Source organism: Python bivittatus, unplaced genomic scaffold, assembly GCF_059951505.1.
Source record: "Python bivittatus isolate LINGU-HERP-01145 unplaced genomic scaffold, Pbiv_v1 ctg000480_np1212, whole genome shotgun sequence".
Classification (NCBI taxonomy): Eukaryota; Metazoa; Chordata; class Lepidosauria; order Squamata; family Pythonidae; genus Python; species Python bivittatus.
Genome location: NW_028277075.1, coordinates 26,718,284 through 26,743,951, shown reverse-complemented (window position 1 = coordinate 26,743,951; position 25,668 = coordinate 26,718,284). Strand labels below are relative to the sequence as shown.

The window sequence follows — 25,668 nt, the reverse complement described above, 5'->3', positions numbered from 1 at the left end:
AGCTCTTATAAAAAGTAAAGGATTTTTTCTCTTCCCCAATCAATCACATAAACTAATGCCACCCAGAATGATGAAAGGCAAGAAAATGCATAATGTTCTATTTAATTTTGTTTATTTTTATTTAATAGGTTGCTGGCCAATATGCATTTCAAAAACCTTGTGTGAAGAAGAAAATTGATTAGTGCCTCTAGACAGGTGTAAAAAACAATTTTCTTCATGCTAAAATTGGTAAATTAAAGACTTCCCCAAGTGAAACTCTATTCCTTGTGACTACATTGACATGTTCACAACGTTTTCTTGGTAATGTCTGGAATTTTTTTTCAAGCTCCCAGTCTAACTTGCAATCCTGGGCATTTCTAATGATCTTCCAAATACTAACCAGATTTCACTCTTTTTAGCTTTTTTGGATAGCCATGGTCAGCTTGATACTCATATCTCCATGGCTTTCTTCATGGTATTCTCTGCATACGTGGATTTATGTCACTGGATTGCATATTAAAGCCCTAGAATTTAAAAGTTTTGCAGACAGACTGCAGATAATATTCCAAAAAATACTGGAATCCCTTTTAAACTTATTCCTGATACTTCAGTAAGAAAATCAGTGATGGACAAGGTTCCCTGGACAACGACAATAACAAAATTTCTCCTCCAGACTCTTATATGAGCAGGCAGCTGTGAAAGTTGCATTATAAATAAACAGCAATAGAGACAACTATTTTAGATCCCCCAGTTACAGAAAATAATCAATGAAGCCCAACAACCATCTAAACTACTACTCTGTATCAACGGCAGGCAATCTACAGTCTACAGTTCAGCATCTCATTTGCATTCCACTGGCCAATGATCTTACTGCTGAGGCTCCCCCCACAAATTAAAGTCAATTCTCACCTTTATTCTCCAAATACCCCCTCACAAAAAAGGCCACAAATGTCCACCCTACCTCTTTCAGTAAGGTCAACACATTAGATGAACTACTAAGCCCTCTGGAGGCAACCCCACCCCCAAAGTTGCTTCTTCCAAAATTCAAACAAGCCCCAACTTTTTTCTGAATCTTCCTCAAAATGGCAATGTTGGAGATGGGCAAATATTGCCCAATACTATCACACTCAAGGAGTATTAGTTATTTAATATCTATACATACCATTGAATACCTGAAGTTTCTAGACTGCTATCTAGAAGCTGGTATATTATAAAAGTTGAACCAATGGGCAAGGACGGGGGGGCGGAGTTAAGTTCCACTCTACCCTCAGCCTACTAGATCACTTTGGGCCTGTGACTATCTTTTAATCCAACTTGCCTCACAGGATTTTTGTGAGGAGAAAAACAGAAACAGAGTATTGTATATACTGTCTTGAGCTCCTAGATTTAAGGTGGAATACAAATCTAATTAACTAACAAAAGCTAAATTTACCCAAACCACTCGGTTTTACTCTGTTCTGATCTTTCTTCTCAGCATCTCCAATGACTATAGAGTTGGGAGACCAGAAAATCCATATATTGATGAGGGTGCATGAATCCACTTCCATAAACAGGAAATTCTGATTCTCACTCTTACAATAAATTATTAAGTTATGTGTAATGTTATTTAGAAAACAGATAATGCCCCTAATTGGCAATATAATTAATTGAGGATAATTATGATGCTATTTTTAGGTATATAATTCACAGATACACAAATTACACAAAATCCTAGTTTGCAATCCTTCAGCAATTTCATCACCCAATCAACTGATTTTAGCTATAGGCCAGCTTATCTCCTTACCTCTTTTTAGAAGACTTGCATTCATTGCCAGCTGTAGAATGTATACTGTGAAAACAAACAATATATTTTCACTGCATATAATTGTAATACATAATTATTTGATTTTCTGTTGGCATAGATCTAATAGGCATGTTCCACATCCTCACACATTTTCAAGTTCTCTCAAAATGAAAAAAATATTATTTATATAAATATTGAAATAAAAATGAAATAAATAAAATGCTTGGTTAATTCAATACCATAGAACAGTGGAAGACTTAATTCTAATACTGGCTCATGTATATTGTAAAAAGAAATTAATCCTAACTTTGTCACCTTAAAGAAATACAGAATCTAGAAAAATGGCACCTTTGTTTAGTTAAATCCTTTTTAACCTACCTTTCTGCTTCAGCTGGATAAAAGCTACAGGAAAGGGAAGGAAAATCTCCATCCAGATCTAGCCATTCAAGAGATCTACAATTCACTACAGAAGAAGTTTCACAGATCTGTCAAAAACAAATGATATGGAAGAAAATCAAAACCACAGAGGGATTAATCTATTTGCGATCCGCATTCTTGCCGAGTTTTATTGTGGAATATAGTCCCTATTCCCTGGAGCCCAGTATCTGAATAGCTCAAACATAGATCTAATTTCACCTTCATATTGTAGGATTAGCCATGAATCAAAGTGTTATGCAATGATGACAGACTATGACCTGAATGTTCTAAACTCTGGCATATAGGTTACCAGAGTAACTGTGTGATATACCAGTGCCATATTTGCAAAAGAAGCAGGGTAGACTTTGTCCCATATGTATTCCCTTGGGTACCAGAAAACTATAGGAGTGTTTACAATGAAATGGAAGCATCAATGGTGAGAGAAATATGAAAGCTATATCCTCAAGGAGAGTGTTTATAACTAGCCACCAGATACAAGAGTGAGACTGTGCCATCTGACACCTGAACCTGGGAGACAGTGCACAGGTATTATGCCAGTAAAGGGCTCCTCTGAAGAATAACCAAGTCCACCGCTACAATATGGTCGAGCAGGTAAGGGCAATTCAGGCCTTTAGTCTCATTGCACAGATGAACCTGGGTGTGAAACCATGAATTATATTTAGCTGGGCAGCAGAAGGAAGGTGGCAATCCTAGAAGCATCTATTTTTTCCCTTATGAATGGGATAATCCATGTAGGAATGAGGAAAGACTTCCCAGAATTGATCTGAACTCCCAAGTCATGTAAAAGGAAAAACATCTGAGATATCTATGAGAAAGCTTGGTATGGGATGGCCCAACTAAAGAGGCAGTCATCCAGATGGAGTAATAATATATTCCTTTCAGGCAAATGTATGTTACACTGATGCAATGCAATTAGGAAAAACTCTAGAGGTTATTAAGAAACCAAATGGTGAAATACAACCATCAGTTATAAAGTGAAGGAAAGAGTGGTGATAGAGCAGAATGGATATATGAAAGTATCAAAAGACATTCTTCGCGTAGGACAGGATGAACAGAAATGATCAAGGTCATCTTGAAACAGGAAAGCTTTAACAAGCAGTTAAAGTGACAAAGATCCAATTTAGATCTGAGTCTGTCATCCTTTTTGGGAAAGGTAAAGTATCTTGAATAAGAGGCAGGAGTACAGTCCTCTAGAGATACACATGTAATCACCCCTTTCTGTAATTCCAGAAGTACCCTAAAACAAACTGGGCAACTAGGCATGGGGTAGGTCTAGAATTCAGTGTGATAACCTGGGGAAACAATACACCAAACTGACAGATCATTAGTTATAGAGGTGTATGTAATCTGAAAACCAGGCAAGTAGTCCCTCAATAGAAGGTCACCATAGGTCAAAGACACCGCATGGAGCTCTGAGCCTGGTTCCTAAGGCTCTGTTGTGCAGAATGAAGAGACAGTAGCAATATCCACTGACTGCCTCTTCATACATTGTGGTATGAATTCTCCATTTGAAAACTGGTGTTCTCTATTTAAGATGGAAGCAACACCATAGCTGGTTGCAAGAGGGTATAAAGTAAGGCTACTAGAGATCCGATTTGTGTACCATCAACCTGCAACTTCTGGAACCTGACAATATACTTATTGATAGTTTTAGTACTAAATAAGCCATCTTCATAAAAAGAGAGATCCCTGATCTAGCTTTGGCTGCCAATGCAAGCCTGGTGAAAAAAAGGGAGAGAAAAAAGTACTCATCTAGGAAATATTTATTTATTTTTATATAGGATATGGCATTATATTAAAGTTTCTGAATGGATGGGAAATATATTTTGAAATGTCCTTGTATGTAAAATAATGCTGATGGTAGGAACCTGAGACATTTCCACTATAAAGAAACTAGTGGTAGATGTTGAAATAAGAATTGGCAGCCTTCTTTTATCTTACAGAGATTCTCCAAATGATGAGAAGTTCATGGCACAATGGCCACTTTAGCTTAGGAGTCTTTCATTGTTTTCAGCATGACTGGAAGCATGGGACTTAGGACTGGAGGAAGAACTTTGCACTAGCTGGCAAACAGGCTCTTCCATAACCTGAGATGGTTGCTGAACTTCCAGACAAAGATATTATACTATTCAAAAAAAACCCTGCTAATTTTAGGAATGGAGACCTTTGGAAGAACAGCTAGATACTTGGCCACCAACGTAAGCACTGGGTAACAAAACAGATGAAAAAAACCACTGGACCAAAGAGGTATCAAAGACACAGCCATCTCCTTCTGAGAGATCTGCAAATCTCCATGGTAATGATAGTTGCAGTGTTCTTGGGATGAGGAACATCAGAGGATGTTCTAAATCTAACTCTTGACAATGAAAAAGGTGGAAAACTGCTTCAGAGGCATCCTGAAGAGCAGAAATGCCACAGGGATGAAAAATAATGTCATAGGAAATTGCTGATTATGAAACTATTTGAAAAAAAAAAAAAGATAATTCTTAGGCATGTTTATGCTGGGGAAGAGAAGAATATACAAGGAGAATCATGCGTATCTGCATCACAGTATCATGAGTTATCCCAAGAAATATATGCCAAATGATTGGGATACGGCAAAGTTGATACCACAAAGCTCAGTGGTCAATCCAAGAAGACAGTGACAGCTGTTGGGAAGATATGTTTAGAGAGAGAGCCACACCTAGTCACGTGTAGTATATATGTGTTGACACCTGCAAAAAATTCTGCAAGTTCTACAAAATTTTGAATAGCTTTGCAGAGGTGCATAACCAATGTGTATAAGACACTAAGACCACAATGAAGAACCATCATAAAAGATTCTGTGAATTCTCAAATGAATCATATATCATAGCTTTTTCTTTTTTCTTTTCAATGCCTTTTGGAAACACTTAACTTTACTGGCTAACAGATATACAACATTAAAAATGTTTTCCCCTATTTAGCAATTGGGAAAGAAAAATATATATATAATGCACTCTAAACTTACCGAACGCCTCTGCCTTAAAAGGGCAGCTTCAGCAGGATGGTTGAATCTAAATTTGTGAGCTTTGCCCAGAATAACTACAGCTCCTAAGAAGGAGGGAAGAAAAAAACAAAATTAGAAAATAAGGATAGTTAAACTTTTGTGAAATTATTTTTATGCATATTCACAGTACAAATAATCTTGAAGAACTCATGTCCACCAGTCACAAAGAGCCAGAAACAACTGAACAACATGTTTATATTTCTTTCCTGCTCTACTCAGGGGATTAAAATGGGTTAAAACCGATATTTATTTATTTTCCTTAACCTTCCCCAAACTTTAGATCACCATCATCCTATAAATATTTGCATGACTTTCTTTACAGAGACCAAATAATGGAAAAATACAAATTCCAAAAAGAAAGCAATACAAGGAACTAAAACAATCAGGAAAGATAAAGTAAAATAAAGGAACAATAAAATAAGTTACAAAGACACATGAATGAACATTAAATGCCAATCAATTTTCACCACAGTATGGGAAATTAATTTGACATCTGAGGAGACACATCACCCAGAAGGCAAAATCATCAGCCTGGCCAGAGCAGTTTAACAATAGGAGGATTATTAAATCTGCATACCAACCTATGTAAAAAGGGCAGTGCATTAAAACTTAGGTAACAGACTCAATATCCCCCAGGTGACAGGGACACTGTAGGTATGTTACTGAGTACTGATATACCACTTCCTTCCCAGGTGCAATTCAAGGTGCGGGATGCCATTTTTAATGCTCTACACCACCTAGGACTTGAATCTCTATGGGACTGCCTTCTCCCAGTGGCTTCTTCCTCTGACTTCTTCTGCCTGCTCAATAAGATCGTGACGGATGTGCACTCTCCAGGTTCCTTCTGTTAAGGAATGTCATCTCCAGGGACCAAGGAGACAAGTCTTCTCAGTCATTGCCTCCTTTTCCGGAACAGCATTCCTTGTGAGACTAGACTGACTCCTATCCCTCTGTTTTTTCAGAAAGTCACAAAGCCTGGTTACTCTAGAGAACCTTAGGAGTTGATTTGTGATAAGGGAAACCTTCCTGTATGGGCCTGCATGCTTTCAGTAGTTTCTTGAGGCTGTTTTTTGTCTTGTTGTTGTTTCATTGTAATTTTATAGTAATTTTTGCATTATTTTGGAAGTCACTCAGAGTCTCCAGAATTGGATTGGAACGGCATACAAATTATAGTAAATAGTGTTCTATCTCCCCTCTGTTAGCACAGAAGGTAGGGAGTTAAATCTTTCTGATGTTCATGAAATAATTAGCTGGGGTAAATAGTCATCCCCACAGAACACCCCCATAGTAAGGGGGAACAGTGCTGCAAATGCTTGAAAGTCGATATAGAAATGCACTCATTAACATCTTATAAAGTTAATTCCATAGATTATGTGTTATGTGCAGGATTACTTTCTTTTGTTTGTCCTGATTATACTGCTAAAAAATTTCATGGGTGACTCATGAGTTCCAATATTATGAAAGAGGAAGAAAAATGTGTATGATGGTCACCGATTTAGATGATTTTAAAGGGGGTTTAAAGGGACTAGATAAACCTGTGGAGGATAGAACTGTCAGTAGCTACTATTAGTTCTATATCTGATTTCATCTTTAGGTATGAATCTTTGCACTACAAATTCTGTGAACATCAAATTCTGAACTCAAAGACATTCTGTTGCACTCTTTCATCAAGATCTTCAAGACAAAACTATGCACAGTGGAAATAAAACTAATGATCATCATGGATCAATGATATATTTGAATGGAATATGTCCTTAGATAATACAAATACATCTCAACCTTATTTTCTTTTAAATAAAATGAATTATGACAATTACTGCATTCATACTTTCTGTAACTAGAAATTATTTGCAGTCCTACGAGCACTGGTTCAGAAGTAAGCAAGCATGGTTATGATTAAGGTACTGAATGTTTGAAAGCACTTTATGATCCTACTACAAGAATACAATTATTCTTGAGTCATTTTACCATATCACCATGATGTGGCTCATGGCAATAAAGTTGTTTTAAAAAACAGTATATTACTTACCTTGTGATAAACGAACAGAATCAGTTACTTCGTGACCATTTACAACACAACGTGCTCCCTGAAGAGGCCGCAGAGTCACAATCCCATGCCGATTGTCTACAGTACAATGGTCCCTTTCAATCCACTGACCCTGCAACACTACAAAGTATATGGATTTCAAAACTTCAGTGTATCTAGAAAAACTAGTAAGAATTGATATGTTTATGATTAGTAATAATAATTTATACAATGCCTAAAATAATGAAGACATGGATGGATAGCTTGCAGGGAGCCCTGGTTACTTTCCCCACTAGTTAACCAGTATGAACAGCTGAGTAGCAGGAAATGGACTGCTACTTTGCTGTTACTATAACTAGTGGAAAACCAGCAATCTGGTGCTCACAAACCAGCTACTCTGGTTAATATGTTGGCTGGTTGGATCAGACTGCTTGCCGAAAGTTATTTCAGAGGAAGCCAGTAATCTGCATTGGTTCCTAGAGGAAAGAAGACACCTTTTTGCTTCTCCCTTCTTCCACAACCCATTCTAATGCAGTAGAAGACTGCCAGTTCACAGCTGACTGCTAGGTTTACCATTACTTTCCAAGTAACCGCTTGGAGGTGAACAGTGTCTATGCCCTTTCTTCTGAGGGCATCTTTCCATCTTCCTCTCAGTGACTAACCTTAAAATCATTAATTTTAATAAAATCACTAATAAAAGCAGGTTGCTGGAGAAAATGATGGTGCCTCATACTTCCTTCTTCCCAGGTATGTGTACACATATGGGTAGACGAGAGATGAGGAGCAGTGTGTGTGGTCTATGCATGTGAGGGTGTGTATATGGGCTGAAGGGAATACCTGGATGTTTACACATACCAGTGTTCAAAATTTTGTTCAACCATTAAAATTTACTCCATCAAAACTGGCCCAATCTCAATACAATAAACATACTTAAAGAATGGTTCTTTACCACACAGGATTTACCTTCCTCACAATACCTAGCATAACCATTTTTTGACAGAATGATCTTCTTTTGTAGCTGATTGCACTGAAGTATAATTTATTACCAATTATAGTACATTATAACATAAATTATCCAATTTATAATGTTATTTTAATTACATGTGGAATGGAATATAATATCCTATGGAAATGTACATCATTTTATGAACTTAATGTTGGTCACTGTAAAAAATCAGTCAAATCTCCTCTAAATTAAGCTCAACTCCTGGTGACTTCATGAACATGTACAAGCAGTTTTCTTGGCAACTTTATGTACACGTATTCCCAATAAATGAACCCATAATGAAGCTTTTAATTAGGGGGATCTTAAGCCTGTAAACTCATAATTCTTACCAATATCTTGCTCCTGGTTTGAATCACTTCTTCCAATTTTGGTTGTTCCTTCCTAAAAAATTGAGACAATCACACTAAATTAAGTTAGTTTCATTCTCAATATTAGCACACAGCAATTACTTGCTTTAACAACTTTTACCTGAATAAGGGATTTTCTTTGACAGCAATAACTCTAGACGGCATGCACCCAAATTTTACAGATTTTGCATTATATACAACATAAGCTAGTCTGTATTCAATCAGAAACTTTAACATGAAATTATTTGAAACACCTTTTCTATGTTTCGGTAATATTACAAACATAACCCATTTTCCTGATTTTTCCACAAATGGACTACTTATGTGTCATATCTATTTACCAGACATACAGCTTAGCTCCATTTTTAATAATAAATTTTCTCTTTTTCAATTCTTGAACTATTGCCAAATGCCAGTTTTCCAAAGACCTACATCTTTGGTTAGGGTGTAAACAAGGCACATTTCCTATCTGTTTCTAGGAATTAACCTGTTCCTCTCAAACTAAAAAATATGAATTACTATTCATGTTTATGTGCAACATTTTAGCTTTGTGTGTATACTCTGACTTTTTAAGGTATGTTCTGAATTCCCAATTGTAAAGGAGAGATGTACAAATATTCCATTGATAATCTATGAGCTGTTCATGTATAAAATGTAAAAGTCTACCTAATTATCCCAACACTTTTGATATTCCTTATGAAAGCGATGTTCAAACACGTTTAAAGAAAGAAACTTTATAGGATGTATTACTTTACCTAAGGAGAAAGAAAACATTACAGTAGTAATATTGGCACACTTCACTTTAGAGTTCTATTATCTAAATAAATATGAAAGAGATGCCCCAAGTAAAATGAAAAACCAAAGCATACATTTTCAAGTAGATAACATTACATGCTACTGTAAATATAATGGATTACATGATTCCCAAATTATATACAATTCTGAGGTGCAACTGTACTACCTTAGCTATTACCTGCCCCCTGTATAAGATTATTTTAACCCAAAAGAGGAAAATGTCATTTGACATGTAAAATGTCTTCTAAAACATGTTTAAAAAAATTACAATCCTAAATCAAAAAAATAATGTTGGACTATAATCTGGCATACAAAGTAACCTTTATTTAATGGAATATGTAAAACAAGTCAAATGACAGACTGTAGCCTTTATCCACAATTATTTCATTTCTGTAGATGCAACTAAACAGATTTACTTCTAGATAAAAGTGGAAAGTATTTCTTGCCTAGGGAAATTAACAAATATAATGTATGAAATAAAATTTATTCTGTTCTTGCCTAATAGAGTAATATGCACACAAAATGTGATAAGTGAGTTTTAGAAGGGCAAGCTTGATCCTGCAACTGATAGCTAGCTGCCTCGGCACAGATTTTGGGGTGTGACTGGGGAGCAATGACAGCTGTTTCCTTCGGAGCCCCCAGCCCTTCACCTTCTGACGAAGGACAGAGCTACGTGCCATGCTGCCAGCCCTGTGCTCCCTAAGCTAGCCTACTGCCATTGAACATCACGGAGGACGCATCACCAATTCCAATGTCAACTTTTTATATGAAATTAGAGAAAAGCTCTATGGTCTCAGGTAGGATCAGCATTAATTACGTGGAGGGTTTTACTGTGAAATATTTTTCTGGAACTTATCTGAAGGTCTAGTTTCACAGCCTTCAATGTACTCCTCTAGCAGGGAAGGCTATGGAAGTGTTTTGTTTTGTTTTTTTAAATGTTCAGTAAGAAGTAGTTCTTGTTTATATTTACTGGTTCGACTACCCCATCTGAATGTTCTGGGGAGGCATCATTCCAATTAGAGCAAAATGGATGACAACAATAAGAAAAGGAGCCAACCTAAGTGAAACATAAACAAAGATTTTCCCAAATGGAATTTTTTGCACACCAAGAATACTCATTTACTCATAAAAGTGTTTCTAGGAATCTCACTGCTCATGGAGCAATTAAGACCTGAGGCTCTGCGCACTTACCTGCTGCCATCAGACACCAGCAGCAGGATGGAAGAAGGCAGGTACAAACTCTAGCTAGTTTCCAGTTTCCATTCAATTTTTAATTTGGTAAGAAGAAGAAACATTTGTGTCACTGAGATATGTACCATCAGACAGAGAGAACATGTGCCTCAGTAACACAAATGGTCCTTTCTCCCCTCAAGAGAGTTCATTACAATGTAATTCTATATTTCTAATTTTACAGCGACTGCTGCCATCAGCCAAAGATCCATAAATAGGCATGTTAAAATATAGGTAACAAGAAGAATATAGGCATCTTCTTTGCCACTCATACCCATGGCACAGCAGCATTTTGATTATGGAAAGGAAAAACGACATTTTACCTTCTCGTTCCTCAGATGAAATAACAGATACCTGAATTTTAAAAAGGCAAAGCATAAAGAAAAGAAAAAGCAGCATCTAGAAGCAAAGAAAGAGGGGACAAAGTTGTTAGTGTAGTGTTAATGAAAGAGACTTCAAAGGGTTTAATAAGGGTCCTGTTGATAAAAACTGCAAACTAGGCTTCTTGCTATATAAAAATATCCTCAGCCTCTTTCAAGTACTGTAAATTAATTAACATGGGGAAAAAAGACCTGTTTTGCTTTGTTATGAAGACCGGCATATACACATTTAAAATAATTATTTTTAAAAAATCTTTCTGCTGCAGTCTTCCTAAATCTGATGTAGTAGGATTGCAAAATCCCCAAACATCCAGCCAGCTGTTCCACTGCGTCAGAGCTATTGCTCTGCCACAACAGACATTCTTCGTAATCTTGGCAAACTCCTGAACAGGCTTGTGAAAAGAGTCCAGGTTTTTGTTCTAACTGAACACTGAGGGAAAATAATTCGGCTGAGTAAGTACGGCATTTGCGTCAATTGCGAAATCCTGCATGCACCAAAACTTTAAGATGAAAAAAGCTCATCAGGCAAATTGTCTGAAATATTTTTTGCCATCTGAAATTAAACAAGATGCGTATTTTAAGCAATGGATGTTAGTTTAGAAAAAACAAGAGAATATGATGTATTAGTGCACATATACACAAATTCCTTAATTTCGTACATTCCCCCATAATTATCTCAAAATACTGTAATTGTGCTGAAATACCAATAATAAGGATGGACATTCTATCATCTCTGCAATGGTCTCCAGTCCCCAAAGTGACATCAAGTATGCCTATTCTGCTTCGTTAACGTGGTTCATGAGTGGCATTGTCCTAAACGTTTACCGCAGGGCAGGTTAAGGTGTAGCGATGGGTAGATTTCCTTGCTGGCAGGGAAAACATCCAACAATCATTCTCCCTAATGTGGGGAGAGGATGAAAGAAGGCACGCATTTTGACAGATGGCTAGAGCAGCTCATCATTCCAGCCCCATGGATCTGGGACTGAGAGCCTCTCCAATAAAGCAGGAGAGCCTCTCCCCTCCTACTTTACTGGAAACCCCCAACCCAGGCCATGACCATGCCCCATGGAGCTGGAGGTGATCCACAGGGTGGGTGGGGGCTGACAGGCAGGTTGCTCAGCAGGACAGTTTTGCTGTCCACGGTTCACAGGAGCTATCAGAAGCAAACACTCCTTGCTAAAATATCTGCCTGTCAGTCACATATCCACCTGCAGAAGAAAAGGCAAACCTCTCGGGGTGGACAGCCTGCCCTACTCCCACAGCCCAGCCGGCCAGAAGAGGACAGTAGGAATTGGGCAGATCCCAGCCCCTGACCCATCGCCACCACAGCTGCAACGAAAGTGCCACACCCTGTATGTGTAGCAAGGCCTGTGTTGCCAGAAGACTGACAACACCGCTTTCACAACAGCTCAGAAAACTGGCCTCAGAAAGAAGATAAAGGAGGATGGAAACCTAACCTTAATGAATAGTCATTGAGGTAACCTCAAGCCAAGGTTAAGCTCCTGTACTTAATGATTAATCGGAAAGGAGCCTAAATTGGAACGTTTTAAGAAAAGTACTGGGTTATATAAACTCAGCCGAAAATTTTATACAAAGCATAACCTGTGAATTCTAAATACAATGTTGCTTTAGATACATAAATAAAAAATAAGATCAACATATTTTAAATACTTTAAAAACGAACATGCCATATGTTATATGCACAGATAACATGCACAGATGTTATAATTTATATTACAACTTCCTTATAAGTGATATTTCTCTTAGGCAAGTGATTAACAAGTTGGACGTTCTATTTCTTTTGGGGTATAAATGCTGATTCTTAAAATGCATTTCTTTTTAATCTATCCATTTTCCTTTGTGTTTTACCATCTAAGACTACAGCTATTTGCGTACTTTGAGCATACATATGAACAGTTAATAATAATTTTAAAAACTTTAAAATGTATACATTTATTACCAAAGACACAAATATTTCATACATAGGTATTGTATTTTCTTTTTCAGCATACTGATAGATTTAAAGTAAAAAACTACAGTAATCGCAATTATAATTATGGACTTGGGTGACATAAAAATGCAAATCATAACAATAACAAAAGGCAAACATATTAAACCCCATTATGCAATAAAGCCTGATTATCATGGTAAAGATAGAACATCCTCCTACTATTTTAAGAATACAGATAATTATCCAAATTTACTGCTAGTCTTTATTACTATGTTGTTGATTATGCTACTCAGATGTTTAATATCTGAGGTTTTCCCCTACAAAACTTTACTATAAAGCCCAAATAATATATTAGACATAGCAGCAGAAATATTTAAATTAGAATATGAACATTTAGAAGTTCTATCTTCTGAACCTTTTCAAAACCTTTTCAATTATTATAAATTACATTATTAAGCAAATACTGCCGATTCAACATTTTCTATTCATAATTCATAATTAAGGCTTGCGTCATTTCAAAGAAATAGCCAAATATAGAGATCTCATCTCACCCTGAGATGATACAGTACGACTCCAGTACTAAGGATATCATCATCCACGGCCATTAAATGAGGTAAACTGGAGTCTATTGTCACTCCAGCTTTTTTCTTGTTGATATCCACACTGTACTCTTCCATAATAGCTTTTCTGTTAATCCATTTATTTGTCCAGTCTTTGGTCAACTGGTCAATCTTTGGTGATGATAAATGAAAAAAAAAAGTGCTTGTTTTAACATAAGGAGGTGTTTTTTTTCATGCAAGTAAGACAAAATTATAAAGGTTATATGTTACTCCAACTGTTGTTGGGAAATAACTACTCTATTAATTAATAGGACATATTGCTCTATCCAAGATACTAGATAGTTGTGGCCCGAATTCAGAGGGTTGATTCACAGTACTCGAATAGATGAAAACTATTATTTGGATTCTTCTGGTCAAGAAGTGGAATGTCTCATCTTCATGGACAGAATTCCAAACCAGAGACCTTAATACCACAGTGATTTTTTCATAAACTGCATTAAAAGGGACACTAACGATAGAAATCTGACAATAAAAAATACATAGAACATAGCACTGAATTGCTTATTCCATTTCTAAAATGAATGTCATGATTAGAAACATAAAATTCCAATATATTTTAAAGTTTCTTTTTGGAAAAAACTGAAATATATACAATATTTAATTCTTAATATCCTTCACTGATATAAAGTAACTGTGTTACTTTAAAACATTTATAATTTGGTTTGCTTATAAAAGTATGCAGTTTATAATTAAAAAACCATTATTATTGTTCAAATAATAATTATGAATTTACAGATCAAATTTATTTAAAGTTTTTAATTTGTGATACAATTGGAACTTCAGTTTGCCAAACTTAAAGGCAAATGGTTAAGCTGAAAACAGAAAAAATAATCACCACTGCAGGAAAAAAAAGACAATTACCCTAGATTTGTTTTTTTCCATTCCATTTCAACTGATATAGAAAAAGATAATTTTCATGGGGGAAAAAATTGAGAAAAGGGGTATGTGGGGTAGTTGAACCAAGATCCAGAATACGTATTTTCTAAATGTAAAATGCTATCATTGTCAGCAGTTTCTACTTCTTTTTATTCTTTTTTATTCTTTTATCATTTTCACCAACTTCTGAAAAGTTAACTTTTGCCTATATTAATATAAGCTTCTTCACTTTTAAAAAAATTTGATTTGATGTATTTCCAAATACATCTCATTTATATCTTACCTATTTTATTTATCAAACAAAAATACTAGGAAATACTTCAAAGCTCTTCTTTCACTCCCATTTTTCCTTTTCCCCTTCTCGCCTGGACATTAATCTGTGGTCATGATCTCCTATTGCACAGTTTTTGAGAAAAACACAATGCATACAAACCTTAATTTCATTCTGAAGTACTAATTCCGTAAGATTTCCTTCTTTGTCATCACTCCATGAAGGACTAGAATTCATCTGTGGAGGCAAAGCATTAATAAGATCTCTGAAATGTTTCTATATTCAGTATAGATCAATGACCTGAAGATGAAGCCAGAACAGAACAGACTGGATCACAATCGTGCTACATTTGACTATATTGTAGGAGGCCTAACAGTCTTATATTCACAATAAACTAATTTCTAAGGACATATAAGAAACAAATATATATTTTGATGGCTGGTGTGGGTCTTCCGGGCTGTGTGGCCGTATTCTGGAAGTTTTGTTTCCTAATGTTTCGCCAGCACCTGTGACCGGCATCTTCAGAGTGCAGGAGCACAGACAGGAGCAGTTCTCTCTGTGCCCAGGGTGATGTGACCCTTTTGTGGGTATTTATAGAGATCTGAGGGGGGGGGGGAAAGGGGGGGGGTTGGGTTACTGAGTGGCTGCTTGTTTTGGTGTCAGCATCTGTGTGTATCTTCCTGGGGATTAGGCAGGGTTTTTTCTTCTATTGAATTGTTAACGAAGGGCTGCTGGGGGTGATTTGCAAGTTCATTGTGTGAACTGTTCACATGTCCTGGTGGTTGAGCTGAGTTCGTTGACCTTTTGCAGGCTGTATTTTTCAGGATTGGTAGCCAGGTTTTGTTGATTTTTAGACTCTCCTCTTTTTTATTGAAACTGTGCTGGTGTTTGTGAATCTCAATGGCTTCCCGGTATAGCCTGGTATAGTGGCTGTTGGTGTTGTCCAGTATCTCTGTTTTCAAATAGGATTTTGTGTCCAGTGTGCTTGAGAGCATGTTCAGCTACCACAGATTTTTCTGGTTGCTGTAGTCTGCAGTGTCTTTCGTGTTCTTTTATCCTGGTATGGATGCTGCGTTTTGTGGTCCCAATGTATACTTGCCCGCAACTGCATGGTATGCGGTACTCCTGCGGCGGTGAGGGGATCCCTTTTGTCTTTTGCTGATTTTAGCACTTCTTGTACTTTTCTGGTGGGTCTGAAGATTGTTTGGAAATTATGTTTTTCCATCTCATGCGGTCTGTGACCCCTTTGATGTAGGGCAGAAATACTTTGTTGGTGGGTGGCTGTTTTTCTTCTTCAGTCGCGTGTTGTTTTCTTGGTTTGATGGCTCTTTTTATTTCATTCTTGGAGTAGCCATTCGCTTGTAGGACCCAATTAAGGTGGTTAAGTTCAGAGTTTAGGAATTGGGTTTTGCAGATCCGACTGGCACGATCCATGAGGGTTTTGATAATGCCTCTTTTCTGACATGGGTGGTGGTTGGAGTTTTTGTGTAGGTATTGGTCTGTGTGGGTGGGTTTTCTGTAGACTTTGTGTCCTAATTTGAGGTCTGGTTTGCATATGACCACTGTGTCTAGAAATGGAAGTTGGCCGTCCACTTCTTTCTCCATGGTGAATTGTATATTGGGGTGGACGCTATTTAGGTGGTTCAGGAACTTCTCTAGGTCTTCTTCATCCTGACTCCAAATTGCGAAGGTGTCATCCACAAATCGGAACCAGACTGTTGGGGTAACGGGTGCGGTTTCTAAAGCCTGTTTTTCAAAATGTTCCATGTAGAAATTTGCTACGACTGGGCGCAGGGGGCTTCCCATGGCGATGCCATCCATCTGTTTGTAGTACTCATTATCCCATAGGAAGTAACTGGTTGTTAGGCAGTGCTGAAATAAGGCTGTGATGTCTTCTGGGAAGTTCTGTTTGATGAGTGCCAGGGTGTCCCTCACTGGTACCTTGGTGAACAGGGAGACCACGTCAAAGCTGACCAGTTTGTCCGTGGGGTTGAGTTTCAGGGTGCTGATTTTGTCGATGAAATGTCCTGAGTCTCTGATGTGGGCTGGAGTCTGTCCAACGTGGGTCTGTAGAAGGGTGGCCAGATGTTTGGATAATTCATATGTCGGGGAGCTGATGGCGCTTACGATGGGTCTGAGTGGGATCAAGTCTTTGTGGATTTTGGGGAGTCCGTATAGTCTGGGTGTAAGGGCTTCTGTCTTGCATATGCGTTGAAGTACGTTGGGGTGAAGGGAGGAGCTCCTCGTCAGGGTGTTGGTTAGTTTCATGATTTTGCTGGTCGGATCCCGTTTTAGCTTTCTGTATGTGGTGGGGTCTAGTAGTTCTCTAACTTTGTATTCATCTGTTTTCATAATTACCATGGCGTTGCCTTTGTCAGCCGGCAGGATGATGATGTCAGGGTCCGAATTGAGGGTTTCTATGGCATTTCTCTCTTTCTTCGTTATGTTGCTGGTGGGGGGCTTTGCTCTCCGTAGGATCCTTGCTATTTCACCCCTTATTCCCTCTGCTTCCTCTTCAGGACGGTGGCGGATGGCTGATTCCACATTGGCGATGATATCTTCCACAGGAATTCTGGGGGGTGTGATTGCGAAGTTTCCTCCCTTGGCTAGGATGGCGGTTTCTTCTGGCGCGAGTTGGCATTCCGTCAAATTGATGACAATGCGGGCAGGATCCAGCGCCAGTTTTGGTTGACTGTTTTGGCATTTGTTAAACTTTTGCTTTTGTCTGGTTGTGTAGTCAATGATATCCTTTTCCATTTTCCTGTAGGTTAGGGTGTCAATCTTGTCCCAGTCCTGGCTTCTCATTTTCTGACTGATGCTGATGTGTGTGTCAAATAGTTCTTTGTCTGTGATGGCAAGTTTTCTGCGGGTTGTGTGTATTTTCTCACATAGGAGGGCTTGTTCAAGTCGGTCGTAAATGCGGTTAGCTTGAGGAGATTTGAGAGTCCTTTTCGTTCTGAGAAAAGCTGGGATGGTCCCAGTGTCTCTGCATCGTAGTAGGAAGGTTAAGGAGCATAGTAGGTGTGCTTTTTTGTTCCGGAGTGTTCCTAGTCTCCGTGTCTGTCGGAACGTTTCCTCCCCGTAGAGGCGTTCAATGTAGGAAACAAAACTTCCAGAACACGGCCACACAGCCCGGAAGACCCACACCAGCCATTGTATGCCGGCCGTGAAAGCCTTCGACAATACAATATATATTTTATTTTATTTTATTTTGTCTGTCCATGCTAAGTATCTAAAATGTGGCTTCAATTTTCTTGTTCACATCTCTCTGTACAAGTAAGGCATTATGTATAATATCTGGTGGTAGCCAGGACATTTTATTTTCCTTTTATTGACTTCTTGTGAGCTGAAATCTAATTTGGAAGCAGAGATCCTGCTCTAGCTCATTAATTATAGCCAACCAGCACCATTTTGTAAATCACAGCAGAAATTTGGCCCATTGCACAAGAAGTGTGTTGTATCAAGCTCTGCCAAATTATTAGTACAGAAAGCTTAATGACAAAATAAATATGATACACTCTGAATAATTAAAACAATTTTTTAACAGATTTAATTACAGATGCAAGAGCCTCGCTCCAGATTTGGATCCTGGCAGTAAGAAATCTGACTGCTATCTTGGGAAAAAGCCAATCATAATAGGCAATACTGGATTGCCATCTGATTTGGTATGCAGCAAAATTATACTTCTAGCAATATATTTCTGTACAGATTAACTGAATGATTTTGATTCAATGTAAGTAATATAGTTGCACATACCATCTCAAAGCTCATCAACATAACCTTCAATCTATCTATTTCTTCTTGTAATTCTCTAATCAGTTTCACATTTGCATCCTGAAAAATTAGAGGACAATGCACTTTTTAAAAAGCAAGGAAGCAATTCATTGCTTCTAAACAATATTTATTGGACATTTCTTGGCATTACCACTCAATATATTATGCCCTCCCAACTACCAGGAAAGAAAAAAAATCAAGGACTGCACAACATTCTTACTTCTCCCAATACTGAATGTATAAATTAAATCTTCTTCCCTCTCAAAATGAGTCGATTACTGGGAACAGCACACGTAATAAGTAAATATATGTTGAAAGCATACTTTACTATACAGGTAGTCCTCACTTACTGACTGATACCCAGATAATAATATATTTATTTAACCTTGGTCAAATAAACCAACTTTATATTCCTTCCTTTTACTTTTAACAATATTGATTAGAACGGTGATTTTGGAAAGTTACAAACAGACTAAGGACTAGATGGATTTGTTCTGAATTCTTACAAAAATTCTTACAAAAAATATGATAGGATGGGACTTTGAAGGTTGGACACTGGAGGGAACCAGAAGGAACTAAAGATTATAATTAAAGGAGAACAACACTTAAATTTAACTTACTAATAGAGAACGGAGCAAACATTGAAGGATATTTGTGAATAATGGATCCAGAAGTAAATTTTAAGAGTGTCCACCATTATATATAGACTATCTTTAAAAGATGCTATGGAAGAGGAACAAGTTTTACCGATAAGACTGAGATTGATTTGAAAGTGGATTTTAAAATGACAGGCTATAAAAAAGATATAGAAAAAGATGCTATCCTGGACATACAAAGGCTTGTTAAAGTTTTAAAGGATTTTGCGAAAATGAAATCAAATTCTACAACATTATTTGAAGGTATTGCTATTTGTGACCTTCATAGCCAGCTTCCGACAAGCAAAGTCAATGGGGAAGCTGGCAGCAAGTTGCGAGTTGCAGTCACGTGATGTCACACTTAACAACCCACAGTGATTTGCTTAATGACTGCAGTGGGACTGACGTCATAAGTCCAGTGCAGTCACATACATTTCACTTAATGTCTGTGTCGCTTAGTGACAGAGTTGCTGGTCCCAATTGCAGTCAGTAAGTGAGGACTACCTGTAATGAGTTAGGAAAAAAGGCCACACTAAAAGAACTATCAATATTTTAAAGTATACATAAAAGCTATATAAACAAAAATGATATAATCCTTTAAAGCAGTTAACAAAAATGCTTAACAAGAAAAAAAATAACACAAGGTAGCTCACCTCATTTACCCGAGGTTTGTTAATAATTTTTTTGGCATTTGAAGCATATCGCAAGGTGTTCACAGTTTCATTATAGCAACAGCTTGCAGGAGAAATAGCTACAGATGGAAAAAGAAAATTACTAAAGAAATGTAAAATGTGTTTTAGATATTTTGAGTGCAAAACTCATTTGGATTTTATTCTTCTACCCAAGAATAATATGAGATGGTAGGATACTCCTTTCATGCATGCAAATCACCAGAAATTATCAGCAACAAAAACTGCTATGTTTGGAAGAGGAATTAACTTAAAGCAGTAATGGTCTTTGTGTGGTTACTTTCCTGAACCCACAGTTCTATCCAAGATCATCTAGTAAATCCTTGAGTAATTTGGGAGTTGGAGCCACATTTTAGATGCCTATTTATGCTATAAAATATATTTGAGCATCTAATAGCTTATTGGCTAAAGGTTGATGATGTTAATTCAGAGAAGAATAGTTGAACCAAATAATAACTTTTGCCAAAGTAAACTTTGTTGAAAATATGGGTAGGTGATCTTTCTTTGCAACAGGTGGTCAAACTTTTTCAAGTCAGTCTCTTTGAAATAGATAGTTAAGCCAGTAGGCAAACAGATTTGTACTTTTTAGAAAGTATGAGACAAAGTTATGCCTCCTCCAAAGCAGATCAATTTAGCCATGATGACACATGCCTTAACTACTGGAATGTCTGTGTTTGAAAATTTTCTACAAATTTTAGCTTATCCATTATTTGGTAGTGATGGCTGCCTGCCCTAAGGAGCAAATGGCATTGATTACACAATAACTGGGTAGGTTTCTAGCACAATTTAAAAGTATGGTTGGTAATGTAAACTCCTAAAAGTCTTTGTTGCAGTAAACTTACAGATCATCTACTCCCATATACCCCTGTCTGTTCTTTAAGATCGGTTAGAGAAGCATTTCTCCAAAACCCACTGGTTGCAGTGATATTTCTGGCTGGAATGCAAGAAAGAAATTTCCCCAAGACAATGCCTAATTCATTGATTTTTTTTATTTTAAATATTTTTTATTTTGCCTCCCTATCTGTTATCTAATCAAAACATACTGCAGTAGATAATTGGTTTGCTGTACTGATTGCGTAGCAGATTATCTCCTGTTTTAGGCTATTCCTACTTCTTTCTTCCTTATATTATTAACAGTTTATGTAGTTTTAAAAAAATATTTGTTGCCAGATCCCTGCATTTTATAACTACAGTATAAGGGCAGCATATAAATCTTTTGAAATAAACAGTAATATCTCACTAGGAACTACTGATATATGTAAAATACAATTCCATATTAAAGTTTATACTGTGACTGAAAGCCCCTGCTCAGTTATTTTCAGTTACATACCTTTCAAAGAGACATTACATTCCGCTTGGGCAATTAACTGAATTTTGCCTTTAGGAATATTTAACAGATGACCATCCCTGAAAGCAAAGCAAAACTTTATACTTACTTGCAATCATTATGGTCTTGGAATTGCCACCCAGACTATCCTTCAGAAGCCAAGTAAGAATGGAATCCCGATATGGAATATAAGCTTGACGCTTACAGCTATTGATATTGGGTCCACAGTAACTGTCCATACGGTTACCGTCCACTTCACTGGCTATACTGCTGATGCTCTGGCTGCTGCTGAACACCTGAGTGTTTTCAGCTAAGAAGCACAAAAAAAAAAAAAGGTCAGATTTATACAGTAAAAAAAATATTTATTTATTTATTTCAAGCGATCCAAAACTCTTTTTCAAGCTGTAGTAATTTTGAAGCAGTCCAAGACTAAAAATATACTGTTCTGTTACTGCATAATTATGGTCCTTTGACCACAGGTTTGGTAACATTTGAGGAGCCAAAGGTCACAATTCAGCCATCCACCCTTCTATAAAGATCAGGAAGCCATCAGATGATGCTGTAATATCATCAGAAAGGCACCCATCCCATGGGTGAAGGACAGTAGGAATGGAAGCAGAGGACCTTTGGGAAGTAAAATTGTACCATTCCCATCCTTAACCACCTCCAACAAAAAAACTGAAAAATGGGCTGAAATTACAGCACCAAAATTGGTGCTGGGACCCTATTACTTTAGTGTCCTCATGGCAAATGGTTGGTTGAAAAACTGGTAAATGGCAAACTTTTTACAAATACAAAATACAAATACTTTAATGACCAAGTATAAAATGTACACAAGGAATTTGTCTTTGGTGACGAACAGCAAGATCAACGGTGCGTTTGGATAGCAACAAAAAAATAATAAACAGTAACAATAACACTGCCCAATAAAATAACTTTTCCAAAAGAAGAAGCCACTGTCCAATACATATCAAATCATATAGTATTTAACAGAGCAATGGCACAAGGGAAAAAACTATTCCGATGTCTAGATGTTTTAACATATGGAGCTCTATAGCGCCGTCCTGAAGGAAGAAGTTGGAACAGTTTATATCCAGGATGAGAAGAGTCTGCAGATGTCCTCTCTGCCCTCCTTTTGACCCTCACAGTATACAGTTCTTCTATAGAAGGCAGACGGGTTGCAATTATCCTTTCTGGAGACTTAACTATCCATTGAAGTCTGAATCTGTCCTGTTTGGTTGCAGAATCAAACCAGACAGTTATAGAGGAGCAGATAACAGACTCAATGATTCCCCTGTAAAACTGTACCAAGAGCTCCTGGGATAATTTAAACTTCCTAAGTTGCCGCAGAAAAAACATCCTTTGCTGTGCCTTTTTAATGATGGCTGTGATGTTAAACGTCCATTTCAGGTCTTGGGAAAGTATAGAACCCAGGAACTTGAAGGACTCTACCACTGATACTGGGCTGTTGAGTATGGTAAGGGGAAGAGTATGAGAAGGATTCTTCCTAAAGTCCACAATCATCTCCACAGTTTTAAGTGTGTTCAATTCCAAGTTATTACAACCACACCACAAGACCAGCTGTTGAACCTCCCGTCTATATGCTGACTCATTTCCATTTCGAATTAGACCAATGACAGTTTTATCCGGATATTTCAAGATTTTAACAGAAGAGTCTTTTGAAATGCGGTCATTGGTATAAAGGGAGAAAAGCAACGGGGAGAGCACACATCCCTGAGGGGCACCAGTACTGATTAACCGGGTACCGGATGTAATTTTGCCTAACCTCACGTGTTGTTTCCTACCTGTTAGAAAACTGATTATCCATCTACAGGTATGGTCAGGCACAGTAAGCTGGATCAGTTTGTTGTAAAGAATTTCTGGCACAATAGTATTAAATGCTGAACTGAAGTCCACAAAAAGAACTCGTGCATAAGACCCCGGAAATTCAAGGTGTTGCAGAATATAGTGCAAGGCGATATTTTATGCTTTTATTTGCTTTTAATTTTTAACTGTATTTTCTAATACAAATGTTCTCCCATGTGTTGTACTGAGGATTTAATGCTGCTGTGACCCATTTGTATTTTCACACTATTGTATCCATACTGTTTTCTAACAGCATAAAATAGCAAGAAGAAAAAGAGTGGAATGTTAATGGGAAAAAAGAACTTCAGGGAAATATCTGAATTTTTTCTGGAGGTCACAACAGAAAGATAGGAAGATTTATCCTCAGAGAAGACAGATATTGGAAATGCCTTTTCTTTTCTTTTTTTTCTTTTCCTGTGTATTTCCAGCTACAAAATTATTTTGAATGAAGTCTTTCCTACAATTTACCCAAGTTCACGCAGCAGAAGAGATTTTCAGTGAATGTAATTTTTCATTTGTAACTTAATGTGTAGGACCTGTTTACTACAAACTTCCTATACCAATATTTTTTTTCTTTAAATCAACTAATTTCTCTCCCTCCTTCTCAAACAAGTATACCTGCATAGAGAGCGAAGGAGTAGAATGGGGCAAAACTGTTATTATGTTATGAATTGTAATGCTGGCTTCTTTTTCTTTGAATATAAAGAACAACCATAACTTAAAGGAACCCATTAAAGGAACCCCTAATATATTTTTGCTAACTTGTATGTGCTGGAAAAATCATGGATAAATTTGAAATTGGCTAGAAAAAGCAAATAGGGTAGCCATTTTATAAAAGTGACCAGAACACTCACTCAGACATGAAAGATACCCTCATTCTCTCTCATCATTCCATACATTCTGAGCAAAGAGCCACTACACTCTCCAGCAAATTGCTGACACTTTCCCATCATGGAAAGTGAGGGGGTTGCAACTGGAATTGCTAGGAAGGCTGTGATAGGCAGAGTCCGTTCATTCACCAAGTGATTCTTCATCTCTTCCAGTGATCATAAAGTGTCCAAGTTTCATAACTTCTTGATCATTAAACAATAAACCAGAAAGAAACAGAAGGAAAGCAGAAAAGGAACTTAAGGACTGCTCTTTCTTTCTCTGTTATTTTCCTTAATACTGCAGCTGCTTCCTGTTTCCTGAGGTTCTGCCTGTTGATACCAAAAGATAACAGGACATGACGTAACTTAGCAGGAAGAAACTGAAAGGGGATAAAACCAGTCACATAGCCATTGTTTCTTGCACTTCTCATCTCCTGCAAAACGGTGAAAAGTAAAGGAGGACGGCAAAGGGCATTGCTTCCTATTCTGTTCTCTCGGGTCACCAGGCTTCTTCTCTTGGTTTCCCAAATTGATCACAGGCAAGCAAAGAGCCAAGACCATGTCAGCAGGGGAACTATGGTTCTGGCAGGGACAAAGAAGTGAAGCACACAGGTGAGACCACCAAGAAAATTAGACAGAGAAGATAGATGGTAGAGGTGCATGGCAGTGGCAGTGACAAATGGGAAAGCAGTATGATAAGGGGGACTGCAGAAAACTTGAGTCATTGTCACAGCTGGTCATCTGCAAGATGGGGAAGGCTCAGGGGGCTGCATGACATCAGTTCAAAGACCACATGCAAACTGGATGTGCATCTCTGCTATAGTTAATCCACAGAGGCAAAGGTAAGAGCACCTAAAAAGGAGGGGAGCAAGACCAGAAGTCATCAGAAAACCACAGCTTAGCCCCAAGTATGAAGGCAGCCAATGCTTTTTTTATAATCCTGCTCCCCATCTAAGAACAAATGAAATATTTATGAATATATTATTTCATTTATTTACCATGCCTGCTTGCAAGTATGCTTCATAGGAAAGTTCAGTAGGTGATTCATTAGCATTTTATTAAGTTATTGTTCAAATAAAAGTTAATATTATTTTTACCTAAAGTAGAGATGACAATTCCAAGAGTAACTAATGATTTGTTAATGTTGGCACCCTCTGTGATTCGATGTTTGCAGTAACTAGGATCAGCCTTTTCACTGAAATACACAACCAAAGAGATAATTGAAGTAGCAGTGGCAATTATCAGTATATGAAAGAAGCAGCATAAAAACAAGGAATGACAAAACACCAGCCAACTCTCAAATAATTAAAAGAATAGCCTGTTTTCACAAAAACAAGCCACCAAATCAAGTTTTCTAATATTTCCAAAAGATGCTGAAGTTTAAACTTTGGCAAGGAAGTCCTGCTATTGAAAAGTCTATGACTTATCCACGGGCTTACCACGTGTGGGCATCCAGATATTACAGAATTACTATTCTATCATCCCTAGCTATTACGTGTGTTATTCCTCTATGAGGAGGCAAGAGGTTAATATGTTTATTAAGTCCAGCTTTATCCATCCAGAATGGACAAAGATCAGGCAATTTGAGAGATGTAGCTGGAGTTCACTAACATCTAGAGGACTGTAAGTTATACATCTCTGGCTTAATATGTAGAAGGAATAAGATTTCATAAGATTTCATTTTCAGTCATGATGTTGATCTTAGTACCACTTCATTCATTATTTGGAATATAATTTCTATTCTATGGATGTAAGAAAAGCAAAGGAATGCACTAAAC

The 25,668-nt window shown here is 37.3% G+C and overlaps 1 protein-coding gene across 1 annotated transcript in view; it reads right to left on the bottom strand.

Moving 5' to 3' along the window:
• Positions 1 to 25,668, bottom strand: part of STARD9 (StAR related lipid transfer domain containing 9) — a 110,220-nt gene that overhangs the window by 38,965 nt on the left and 45,587 nt on the right. The window contains exons 11-21 of the mRNA XM_088145527.1: positions 24,988 to 25,085; positions 21,265 to 21,465; positions 19,793 to 19,890; positions 18,487 to 18,564; positions 14,893 to 14,967; positions 13,515 to 13,694; positions 8,590 to 8,641; positions 7,258 to 7,395; positions 5,190 to 5,272; positions 2,141 to 2,247; positions 1,763 to 1,807 (exon numbers count right to left, since the gene is read on the bottom strand). Coding sequence (XP_088001653.1) covers positions 1,763 to 1,807; positions 2,141 to 2,247; positions 5,190 to 5,272; positions 7,258 to 7,395; positions 8,590 to 8,641; positions 13,515 to 13,694; positions 14,893 to 14,967; positions 18,487 to 18,564; positions 19,793 to 19,890; positions 21,265 to 21,465; positions 24,988 to 25,085 — 1,155 coding nt within the window. The remainder of the gene's footprint in view (positions 1 to 1,762; positions 1,808 to 2,140; positions 2,248 to 5,189; positions 5,273 to 7,257; positions 7,396 to 8,589; positions 8,642 to 13,514; positions 13,695 to 14,892; positions 14,968 to 18,486; positions 18,565 to 19,792; positions 19,891 to 21,264; positions 21,466 to 24,987; positions 25,086 to 25,668) is intronic.